Source organism: Simochromis diagramma, unplaced genomic scaffold, assembly GCF_900408965.1.
Source record: "Simochromis diagramma unplaced genomic scaffold, fSimDia1.1 OVJJ01000205.1, whole genome shotgun sequence".
Taxonomy (NCBI): domain Eukaryota; kingdom Metazoa; phylum Chordata; class Actinopteri; order Cichliformes; family Cichlidae; genus Simochromis; species Simochromis diagramma.
This window is the reverse complement of record NW_024386782.1, coordinates 3,120,461-3,133,413: the sequence shown is the minus strand read 5'-3', so window position 1 is coordinate 3,133,413 and position 12,953 is coordinate 3,120,461. Positions and strand designations below refer to the sequence as shown.

The 12,953-nt window shown below is 39.2% G+C and overlaps 1 protein-coding gene across 3 annotated transcripts in view; it reads left to right on the top strand.

The window, feature by feature from the left end:
- The window catches only part of LOC120724320 (guanine nucleotide exchange factor VAV3-like), a 51,318-nt gene that overhangs the window by 34,560 nt on the left and 3,805 nt on the right, over positions 1-12,953 (top strand). For all 3 annotated transcript variants that reach the window (XM_040016482.1, XM_040016489.1, XM_040016474.1), the window contains exons 21-25: positions 2,634-2,699; positions 2,930-2,964; positions 3,106-3,222; positions 8,188-8,275; positions 8,779-8,908. In XM_040016482.1, coding sequence (XP_039872416.1) covers positions 2,634-2,699; positions 2,930-2,964; positions 3,106-3,222; positions 8,188-8,275; positions 8,779-8,908 — 436 coding nt within the window. The remainder of the gene's footprint in view (positions 1-2,633; positions 2,700-2,929; positions 2,965-3,105; positions 3,223-8,187; positions 8,276-8,778; positions 8,909-12,953) is intronic.

Sequence of the window (12,953 nt, the reverse complement as noted above, 5' to 3'; positions counted from 1 at the left end):
TCCTGTTATGTTTGTATCATTTTTTTCCCATTGGTTTAAATATGAAGCTGGTTTCCACACGTGCACTGACACAGAATTTTTTAAAGCACTCTATGAAAGCAGGGAGAAGTGGCTACACAAGCAGTTTCCAGGTTTATCAACACCCGCCTTATTGTAATCAACCTTATTGTAATATGACTGTACAAGTTTTCAAGTGGTGTGAATGCATGTTTCAAGAAATTCTTTTACGGAAGTTTATCATCTATCAGGACTGTGTAGATTCATTGGCATCCTGGTATTGGCAGCCTTCAGAAATTGAAAAGAAAGAAACTGGACTTCTTTAGGGGTTTTTTTGCCTCTTATCCAAGAGGTTTCCTCAAAACAACTGATGGAGAGTCCCAGGTTAAAAACCCCTAGTGGGAGTTGGAGGTGGTTCTGAGGTTCTGAGGTGTGTTCTGTGAGCCAAGGTGTGAAAAAAGGCACGAGTCATTCCTGTCACCGGGGCTGACAGGCGAAACCACTGTAAGACATTGTCCCACTCCAGCATCACATGAGCTATTGAGGTCACCTTAGGCATAGTGTGAATAGGGGTTGACGTACTTGGGAAGGGATCTCAGAACTGGGTTGCAGGTGGCTGATAGTTGGCGTCGTAAGCCATCACCTGTGTTCAATGCTGATCATTCACAATGGATGTAGATGGCCTTTTTTACTGTTCTTTCAACCCATCTGCCATCTTTGTCCATCTTTGTCCATCTTTACTCTGAGGTCACCTCTCTGCCACCTGAACTACGGCCACCCTAGCTGAAGTTTGTCCTGTTAAGGTGGCTTTCTTATGTTGTGCCATGCATTTGTGCAGTCCCTGTTTGGTTTCTGCTATGTAGACGTCCAAACACTCCTCACTGCACTCAGCTCATAAACTGTTTTTTACCCTGTGTTTGGGCGTTCTGTCCTTGGGATGAACCAGTTTATGTCTGAGGCTGTTGCTCGGTCATAAAAATGCACCATATTGTCACACTTGGAGAAAGTTTTTCTCTGACAAGCCTGCTACATAAGGGAGAGCAGATGAAATGAATGCTTGAACAAAATCAACACTGTAAAGAAGAATGGACCAAAATTCTTTTACAACAATGTGAGAAACTGATCAGTCACACAGAAATGATTATTTTGAGTTACTGCAGCTAAAGGTGGTTGTTTTGAATAATGATGTGGGCCTAGTTTTCCATGGGATAAATTCCTCTGGAACTTTTACCTCTGGGCCATTCTGGTTATCTGGCATTCTGCATGCAGCAAGGATCAGTTAACCACGCTCATTCATTTCAACACTATGTCGATCAGTTTAAAGAGTATTGCCTTTTATTCTCTTCTTCTTCTTCTTCTTCTTGTTATTATTAACTATATAGCCTCAAAATGTTTATTTTTGCCTCTGTTACTTTTTACATTTGAAGAAGAGGTCTGTGATACCTATAATAAAAGAAGGAATAGAAGGTTTTGTTTTCAGTAAGTTTGTGAGGTCTTACAGTCACACACTACATTTTGGAAAGAAACCCTGAATCCTAACAAAGTCATGTTTGCTTACAATGAAAACTCCACAGGGTATCTTTAATCTCCAATGTCCCCAGTGGCGCCAGAGGATGGAATTACAGAACATTGAGAATTCATATCCCCTGTTACCCAGAAGGCAATTATCCCCCATCCCACTGGCAGAACAATACAATCAATCACTGTAATTTCATTTGATCCCTTGGCTCCTGCCTGTTTATGCCAACAGAGTAATAAGTTTAATCTTTATCATACGCTTATCGAAAGCATAACAAATAGAGAAGGGCTCTCAAAAAACCTTTGATGAAATGTTATTACACAGAATGAATCATAGAGATGGGTAAAGATTTGCTTTCCAATCTAGTTACTTTCGGGGCTTGCACGGTCCCAAAAAGCATTTTATACTCTAATAAGGAGGAGTGAGTAGGAAAGCATAAATGGGGCAGGAAGGCGAATGAAGAGCTCCACATGCCTTCACCACTCAACGTCTTCTCAGATTGGCTCAATGGACTTCAAATTGACCTCTAACTTGGAACTGGAAACTCAGATTATCTTCAGCTTAATGCTGATGCATATTCTTATTACTGTCTGCCAGACAAGGTACATAATAGAGAAACAAGGTTATACAATAAACTAAACAATCCAAGTAGAGACAAGTCTATGTAAAAAAAAAAACAACAACAAGTAATTTGTTTGACCAAATTGGTTTATTTAACTGGAGAACAAAAGTCTGTTACTCCATGTTTGCTGGAGGAATTAATGATTTCACATAAAGCCTGTTGCTTCAGGCGGGTTAGCTAAAATGCAATTGTGAGTCTTTAGCACCAACCCAAGAGCTCACGCTGTTTGGATATTCAAAGACCAGAATAAGATCCATTATTTAGTGTTAAACGAGGCTCTTGTTTTGATGCAGTACAAATCTAACTGCCGGCAGAGTTTGAACCATAATTAACTCGGGCTACAAATTAGATGCAGTGCTTGTTGTGTGCTAATTGCTGAGGATTTATTGAGGCAAGAGTGGGAGGGGAAGAGAAAAGGAAGAGAAGGAGAGAGAGAGAGAGGTGCAGTTGCTCCCAGACAAATATAATGCGATTAACAAGCGGTTGCCTTTGCAGGGCAAAAATCTGGCTACAAGCAAGATTGGCTTCTTTCCAAGCGATGCTGTGAGGCCTTGCCCGTGTGTAAGTGTGCATGTTTATTGTAATCAATAAGACAAATTTAGTATCATTACAATGCATTCAGTGTATTGATGTTTTGGCAGAAGAATGTAGTGCTTTTATATTGCAGTTTTCTCACTGTAGAAGATGGATTTTAGCTATTAGATATACCCTGAATATCACATAAATGACCTCTACCCTCTGATCTGACTCAATCAAAACTCAAAATAACCACAATTATTTTTCTATGCCAGGTTCCAAAACCTGTCGATTATTCTGCCCAGCTCTGGTAAGTGGCAAAAATAAATGTCTAAGGATGGCCACAGTTCATTCTTACTCCAGATTATAGATAATGTTGGCTATACATTGTCTATGACAATGCATTGTGAGTGGATCCGTGCAATTACAGTAGCTGTTTATGGATGTTGAGGTTTGCAGGGCCTATGGAAAGATGCCAAGCTGAGGTCGCCCTCTTGGACCGGGAAAACAGCACGTATCTGATTCGGCACAGGAGTAAAGAGTGCACTGAATATGCAATCAGCATAAAGTAAGTGACATCTTGCTTTCTATTTATTTTCTCCAACATTTTTCACTCTTTTACCAAAAAAAATAAATAAAAATGAAATAAACACAACACATGCAGTCAGCACCAGTCTTGTGGGCAAAAACACCTTCTTGCGAGAGACGGATGGTGGGAATAATTCAAGCAAACAAAATGCCCACATGCAAATAACTCAGAAAACAAACAATTCATCAAATGTTGAAGTGGATGGGCTGCAGCAGAAGGAGATCATGCTGTGTTCCAGTCGTCACTGCAAAATAAGAAGTTGTAGTGACTATACAATCAACAATATCTAGTAACTGAAGATTGACAAAAAAAAAAAAATCATGTCTGGTGTAATGAGTCACAGTTTATACTGAAGTGCAAACGTTTGGAAAAGCAGTGTCGCTTCTAAAGGTCTAAAATGAGAAAAGAAACATTTCTTAGGGTTTGTTCTAGCAATATAAACCTATTTGGTCCAAGTTTTGAAGTGTCTGCTTTCACCCTAATTTTCTAACAAGCTTCTAAATGTTGACAAAATAGCTGGGAGAAAACATACTGTTCCCAGCCCTCCTAGTATGTAAATGCATCAGTGCTGACTGCTGAGGTAGCTAATTTCCTAAGAGACCATCTTATCAACGAAAAAATTTCACTATTCTTGACACAAGCATCCAACAAATTAAAAATTCATTTTCACAGTGAAAAAAAATCCTTCACCCAACAAAAAGTGCCGCCGTTTGCTCTACAGGCGTGAAGAAATAAAACTGAATTCATTAAATCCTGTTGTTGCTTTGTTGGTTAAAATCGGAAGAGTTTCGTCCTGGGGGATTTTTCTATAACGCTGTCTCTCGCTGAAATGGATCCAGGGATGCATCTTGTTATGGTTTTACACAGTTACTTAATTTTGCGCTTTAGCGCATTTGTGGGTTAAATTTCATCAGTTAAGTTTATTTCACGCAGCAGTTATTATTCAAGGTTACGCTAAACTGCATTTGCCATTGTTGTGGTTTATTTTACAACTTTTTCTATAATTAATTAAACTTGGCCCTTCTCTAGTTATATAATTTTAAAGTTATATAATAAAATAATGTCAAGTTAGAGCTTACTGGTCTGTTAATTAGATTAATTAGAAATACAGTACTTATAATACTTAGAAATATTGTACTAGAGATAGATAAATGAGTAAATACAAAATAAAGCTTTCAAAAATGATGATTTCATGTTGTAACGGAATAAAGCCATCCAAATCGATCTGCCCCTATGTGAAAAAGTAATTATCCACTAAATTTTCAGAGGGTGGCACAATCTGGAATCAAGTGTTTGTGATATCTGGCAATGAGTCTTTCACATCACTGTGGAGGAATTTTGGCCCACTCTTCTCTGCACATTGGTTTTAATTCAGTCACACTGCAGAGTTTTTGAACATGAACGGCCTGTTTAACATCAAAACAAAGCCTTTCAATCTGATTTAAGTCTGGCCACTCCAAAACCTCAATTCTTTTTTTTTTTTGCCATTCAAAGGTCAACTTGCTGGTGTGTTTTGAATCATTGTCCTGCTGCATAACTCAAGTGCACCAGAGCTTCAAGGCACAAACTGATGGCCGGACATTGTCATTCAGGATTTTGTGTTAGAGAGTGGAATTCATGGTTTAAGTAATTAAAGCAAGTCGTGTCAGTCCTAAAGCAGCAAAGCAGCCATAGACCATCACATAACCACCATGTTAGACTATTGGTATAACATTGTTTTTAATAAATGCTGTATTAGTGTTATACCAGATGTAATGGGACCCAAACTTTCCAAAGTTAAACTTTTGTCTCATCAGTCCATAGAATATTTTCCCAAAAGTCTTGTAGCTCATCAAGATGTTTTTCAGCAAATTTGAGTCGAACCTTAGTGTTTATATTGGTTCGTGGTGGAGTGGTTTTACCTTGAATCTCTCCCATGAATGCCGTTTTCCCCAGCATCTTCCTTATTGTTGAATCACAAAAACTTTAACTGAGCCAAGCGAGGCTTGCAGTTATTGAGACGCTGTTCTATTTAAGTGAATCAGCAGGTGTGGGAGTAACCAGGCCTGGGTGTGGCTAATGAAATTGAACTCAGATTTCCAAACAACCAAGTTAATCACAGTTATTTCATTATTTAACAAGGGGAGCAATTACTTTTTTGCATTTTTAACCAGGTAGGTTTGTATGGCTTTTTCCCCTTAATGAATGAAATCATCATTGAAAAGCTGCATTTTGTATTTGTACTCTGATTCTCAAACGCCTGTAATTGTGACAATATAGAGTTAGATTAACAATGTTCCTTGAAAGACACATTTTTCAATTGTCACTGCTAAAGTACAAAATTCTCAAAACTTTTCTAGTTTTAGTTAAAAACATTTTTTGGTGAAGGAGACCTTGTCCGGCATTTGCACATCATGCCTAAAGTTTGTAGAAGTTCATTTTTGTTATTGTATGACAGTTATTCAACTGAATATAGCATGGGAAAGAGGGGGAATCGGATAGTCTATTTCACCATCTGTCTCAGACGTATATTCAACGAAAACTTGATAGCGTTGCATCAGACTGTTTGATGCTCTTCAGTTATCAGTCTGTGTATTTCAAAAGATGGCTAGAAACACACTTGAGTTGTAGATAAAATATACTTCCCTTAAGGCCTCAACAAATGACTGCTTTATCTACAAGCTGAGTGCCTGCGTACTCCTCTTTTCAAATACAGCCCTGTCCATTTAACTAGTGAATACGTTTCAGGGCACATCAAAGCTTGTTCACTCTGTTAAAAAAGAAAGGACTATAGAGTCCCTCTGACCTGCCATGATGGCTCCAAGAGATTATAACAAGTGAGGGTGCACTCTGAAATAGTGTTTGGATGTTAAGACTATTCAGACACACCATTCCAGCCCATTTGGTTTGGTGGACTCATACCGTTCCTCATTCAAAGCTTTGATGTACAGGGCCGGTTTCTGAACACTCCAATCCTAATTGCCTGTCTCAATGCTTAAGATCATTATCAGGATGGCCATTTGAGATAATGGAGCTTTACACAGAGAGCTGCTACTAATCAACTGGAACTGTCTGGTGTCAAACACTACAAGCGGTCAGTTTGTGTGTGCTGAATGCTGTTTGCATGTGTGTAACACCTTGGGAGCCTTTACGAGTGAAGGAAACATCTTGCCTTCACCAAACGGGTTATCTGTCTCTGTGTGTTAGGCACCCTATGACTGCAAATCAGTAACATGTTACTTGCAGTACAGTCATACATTCAGTACATCCATACAGTCGTACATGCAACTTGAAAATATTCTTTTCATTGGTTATACACTGCACTGAGAGATTTTCAGTCTGTCTTCGTATATCAAGGACATGTTAGATACAGCACACTACAGGAAATGGCTCAAACTCCCAACTTACTTTCATTACCACTTCAAACACTCCTACATTAAAACATAGAACTATATATAGTATTATAATCTCAAATAGATGCAGTGTTTTATTGAAACGTTTGCAAACATACATGGGAATACAGTCTACAAGGCAAAAAAAAGGTTTGTCCAATTTTAACAAGCTAGAGACCACACTTATTCTTCAACAAAGCCTGAACTATCATAGGCAGGCTTTCTTGTATATTCTTTAAGTAGTCTCCGGGAATAGTTGTCCATGCCTCTTGAAGGACATTTAAAGCTCTTCTTCTTCTTTTTACATCACATTAATGTTGAGGTCCTAGCCCCGGGGAGCCCAATCCATGGCAGATCACATTCAATTGTTTGTTTTTTCTATCCAGGTCTTCTTTTGCTGCATTGGCAGTGTGTTCGGGGTTATTGTCATGCTAGAAGTTTATCAATCAGATACTTTCCAGATGGTATTACACACCGAATCAAAATCTGACAATAGTTTCTACATTTATAATTTCATCACTTTTGTCAAGATCATCAAAATTTGACTTAAGTGCAACTCCAAGCCATGACTGTAGCATTTGTCCTCTGTCGTACTCTTTTCAGTACATACTGTATGATAACTATGCAGCAAAAATGTAAAGTTTTGATTCATCAGTCCATAAGACCTGGCCAGTGATTTTTCAGTCCAGTTCCTGTGTAATTTGCCATACTTCAGCCTGTTTCCTTTAATTAGGAAATGCTTCTTAACAGCTGCTCTTTGACTAAGATTCAATGTTATATGACGTAGTAAAAAATATACAAACAAAAAGCATTCCTCTGAAAGCGGTCAGGTTCAAAGACTGCACTGAAAATGAATGAATGAATGAACCTTGGACAGCTGTTGAAAAATATAAAGAAATGAGAGATGGCTCAAGACTTTTGCACAGCACTGAGTGATGATTTAGTCGTTTAATCCACAATATCACTCAGTTGCAACTGTTATGTTTTACATTTGGTTGTGATGCAATTGTACTAACTTTCAGTGTGGCAAACACACCAAGTCCATACAATCAGCAGCAGTAATTAGGCAACTCTATTGCAGAATTCACATTCCTTAGTAAAAAGAGGGCACGCTGTACTTTGGTATTATGGTGGCTGTCAAAAGCTGACACTCTTGTTATTCTGTCTATTTGTGACTGGCTGATTAGAAACTGTTACGGAGTATAATTTACGAGTAAAATAATTACTGTTGTCTAACCCTGAGCACAGTTGTGACACTGTTGTGTCAGCTAATGTATTTAAAGCTGGGGTAGGCAACATATTTTTGGCAGCACTGAACAAAGCCAGCACCGAACAAAGCCCCTGGCTTCATTTTTTAGTTTTTCTACATTTTTTGTGAATTATAATAAAAGGATCAGTCTAATTCTAGCATAATTTTGACTATACGGTGCTTTGGTAAGAGATAGAAATTGGCTCAGCATAGTAACCAACTCTCAGCACAGACAGACCTTAGTGACAGTTCATCATAGAGACTGGACTGATGCAGAAGCATGTCTACTTGATTAACAACCCATGTCTTATTCATCCTCCACAGGTTCAATGATAAAGTCAAGCACATTAAGATTCTGACCAAGGATGGAGGCTTTTACATCGCCGAGAGTCGGGTGTTCAAAACTGTGCTGGTAATGGCTTTATCTTTCTATGGATTTTTGCAGCCTACAATCTGCTATAGCATTAATAAGCATAATCATTTTTACTTTCCACTATTTTGGCAGACCTCTCTTGAGAAAAATGCAATTTCCATACAAGTAAAAATGTACTTTTTAAAATTAAAATTATATAACTACCACTGGTTTATTTTGACATGTTTGTACCCACTTAGAAAGCCACAGGGACATGCTTTAAAGCTGTGGCTTTGTATCGCAGCAGCTGATATTCAAATGTATTCAGTGCTTGCACTTGACATTGGTGTAACAAAAAAATACATTGTGGTACGCTGCCCCATGGACACTTTCTCTGTAATACTCTCTGTATTTGCATTGCTTGTACTGTCAAGAATAATGAGCAGCTAACCTTTCAACTTGTCCTTGCATTCACTTCTATAGACTTGTGCACTATACAGTCTGTATTTTTATGGCTTAGCGGTGCTTTGGGTACATTTCTTTTTCTTGTGTGGTTGACACAGGACTTGGTGGAATACTACCAACAGCACTCTCTAAAGGAGGGTTTCAGCAGTCTCGACACCACTCTACAGCACCCCTACAGGGAACAGCCCAATGGAAACGTGCCCACGGCCATTACCAAGGTCGGGAGTGGTAAGTCTGCTTTGCAAACATTCAGGTTCCTTTCCTGATGGTATCTGTATGACAGGCTGAAAAGCTCCAAGTTCAGATCAGAGCTTTATCCAGTTGTAGCTGAAAGATATTCTGAGCGTTTGTTTTGACCTGTTTGGAGGACCAGAGGGTCAGACTTTTGCTACAACAGACCAGGTCAGATAAAGCAAGGCGAGTAGTATTTTTTTTTTCCCTGGGAAGTTTAGACCTGTCTTTATGATGGATATAGTCAGTGGTCTATATTTCCCATGCCATCTCATAGACACAATAAAACACTCTAAACCCCAAAACCATTTGCTGGAATCAGTTTCTCACCTACTACACAGTTTCTTACATTACAGTCAAGTCAGTGTACTATACACTCTTGCTTTATATATATATAAAAACATGCTGACAAAGCAGTTGTTTCATTATTAGACACTTAAGTGTCTAATACCTCTGTCTTGATACCAAGGCTGTCATATTCCTAACATTTGAGACATGTTAGAAACACTTAGTTCAGCATAATGAGCTAACATGATTCCCCTTGGAATAGCATAGCATAGACAGCAGCAGATTTATCTTCGAACCTCTTTTTTTTTGTTGCTTGGTTGGTCTTCTCATGTCATTTAAGATTTAACTGCCTGATCGGTGTATTTAATAGTACACCGATCAGGCATGCCATTATGACCACCTGCCTAATATTGTATTGGTCCACCTTTTGCTGCCAAAACAGCCCTGACCCATTGACGTATGGACTTCACTAGACCCCTGAAGGTGTGTTGTTGTATGTAGCACCAAGAAGCTGCATTGCACACAACAAACTGCATTGCACTTTGTATTCTGACACCTTTCTATAAAAACCAGCATGAACTTTTTCGATTATATGTTCAGTAAGCCTGTTAGAGTCCGCTTGGGTCCCATTGACGTAAATTTCGTCATCAGACAGCGAGCACGAGGGTCCATGTGACCGTCGGTGTGCCTGCCTGCTTTTTGTGACTGCACAGACTACTCCGTAGAGAATTTACATTATAGTACAACAACTACACATGTGCCCCAGGTGGCGGACTTCAAAGAAGTAGTCAGCAGTTGGGTCTCCAGCTGTCCTTGTCTGTATCTGCGGTGGTGTATAATCTAGGTTTTAAATGAAGAATATAAAAAACATGACTTCATTAATTGATTCTGTGTTAATTATTTGTTCAGTTTGTCTTCAGTGAAGAAGGAAGCATACACTAGAAGTAGAAAGTAGAAAATAGAAGTAGAAAATGTGGATAGACATTTGGAGGAAGCCCGGAGACGGAGAATAACAGCAGCAGAAGGCGAGAACAGGCGAGACAGAGAATGCAGTGCAAAAGATGATACGTTGTATTAACATGCATCCGGATACGTAATCTGGATAATGATGATGATTTACGCTGGCTATTAATAGCTGTTCTTGTTATGTTGATTTTACCCTCATTGTAAATGACTCACAGTTATAGATGACTAATTTGGAAAAAAACATTAAAATCCATTGATTTTGTGACATTCATGGCCACCTGAGACCTGATAAAACAGACCACCTATATGTGATCTACTTCTATTCTAATTGTTATTTATTCTGTGTGCATTTGTGCGTCAAGTTAATCTCTGTATGTTTTCATCCTATACATCTTACTGCATCTTAATAGATGCAAAGAGAGGCAAAGAGTACAAAGGGATGTGGAGTCAGAGAGATAGGAGAGGAAAACACAAAAGAGAGTCAGAGACAGCGAGTGAGAGAAATATAAAAGAGCCTCTGCAGCTCACCAGGCTTGGGAAAGCGAGGTCCCAGTTAGAGCCCAGTGCCCGAGGCAAGCACCAGGAGCCTGCTACTCCAAACGTCACATTCCGCACTCTGCTCAGCTCTGAGATGGCTTCACAATTTTCCTGACAGGACATGACATTTTACTTGGGCTTGCCGTGGAAAAAAAACCTGTGACAGCCGCCTGCTGACACACACCTGGGGGATACCCCTGGTCCAACTGAGAGACCGTGACTGTTTCCGCAAAAGTGGGAAAAGTTTGCAAATATGATCTGATGTAAAAGAGCAGGAAGCAGCTGGAGGTAAACTGTCTTAACTTAAAGAAAGGTGTATGTGTAAACAACCATAGCTGCCGCAAGAGTGGCAGAGGCAAGCAACTGAACACAGGAACAAAGTCAAAGTTAGCCCTTTGTGTCTTTTCGGATGTAAAATTCTGCTACATCCTTGTCCCTCTCACTCCTTTGTCAGCATCGGTCTCCTAGCGCATAAAGCTTCAAAGCAGCTCTGCAAGAGCCGTGTTTGTGCATTGCTGCCATTCACTGCGCCGCTGTCTCTGAAAAACTCTTGACAGACCTGCCGCTGCCTCATTGCATTCTGGGATAGATTATTATTGCCTTAAGTCGTCCACCCCCATAGACAGACTTAGAGTGGGCACCGTATTCTCTGTCTGGTAAACAACCTCTGTGGAAAGACAGATGTCATGCCAAAACAACAACAATCTCAAAACAGACACCTCATAGCAAAGAAAATAGAATGCAAGGCTGAGTAAACAATCACAAGATGCAGAACTACTGTAAAGCCATCAAAACTCTGGAGTAATTTGCTTGGAAAAACCCCAGCTAGAATTTTTAATTAAGTCTGACTGAGTGCATTTCCCTGTGTGTGTGAAAGCTTGAGTTGGGAACTAATTAGCAATGCAATGATCCTGTGTTGTCTGTCAGGGTAATCATTTTGTCTAACTTTTACTGGGACACCGGAGTCTGTTATCTTATATCAATATCATTAAATTTGATGTATAATGTCCTGAAAATATTTATGACAGAATTATTGAAAGAATTTTAAGATACTCAACTTGTGCATTCACCTGAAAACATCGAATACATCAGCCCTGCAATACATTTTCACAAGGTTTCTAGTATTCAGTTGTTGTAGCTTTGTGGTCATTTCTCTGGCCCACATTGATATAAATAGCATATTTTAAATAATAGAAACTCGTGTCACCCTGTGCACGGTCCATGCACATATGTTCTTGTCTAAAAGAATCAAAAATATTTTCATGTAAAGTATAAATACTCATGCTATGTTAGTATGTTAATAGTTGTGCGAACTCTGGTCAGACACTTGACGCATGTTGGTCTCTGCCTGTACGGTACAAAGAGAGGGCATGAAACCATACTGCTGTGCTGACGGGAGTTGTTTTCTGAGCATGAGGGTCTGCTGGCTCAGGTGAGATTTCATATGGGAGCAGGAGCTCTTAGCTTTGCAGTGTGGAATCCCAGACGCTGCCTTGTCACAGCACCGTGCTTCTGCTCAGATGTATACTTACACACAAGCTGCCGCTGCTTTTTTAGTCTGAAGCTGAAAATTTTGCTATTGCTGATTTTTATGCAGTGTAACCAGCACAAAGTTGAAGAAAGCCACATTATGTAGCCAAAAGTTTACATCCGAGACTTATTATTCAGCATAGTAAACCAAAAATGATGGACGTTAATAGGCAAAGGGATTCTTTACAGAAATTCCTAAAACAAGTAGATCCATCTGTATACCCAAATAGTCTTTAGTATTCAGACCAGCAGTCCTGCTCATACCATCTCCAAATTAAGTGTCTCCCATCAATTTTTCATTTTCACTGGGTTAGGTCCTTTGGTGAAAAACACATTATCATTCATTTTATCCTGCTATATTAGTATGCCAAAGCAAACTAAATTATATATTCTGATTATTTTTGTTGAAGTTTTTCTCTTTTAGGATTGGACCACAATTAGAGAAGAAGTGGTAACCAAATAAAGGACTTTATACAGCATTTTGTGAAATATCTTGTAATGTCTTGATATGGCTGTGGCAGTTTTGGCAGTTCTGCGTAGGACTGCCACACTGTAGTGCTCCTGTCTCCACATTTTTATCCTGAATTAGGAATGATACTTTCTCAGACTTGTTTCTGCTACGTCAAAAGCACACAATTGTCTTAAATATTGGTCCATTGCCTACCACTGACATTTTGCTGAATTGGTACTGAGGCATAAAAAGCAACATATAAGTGTTAAA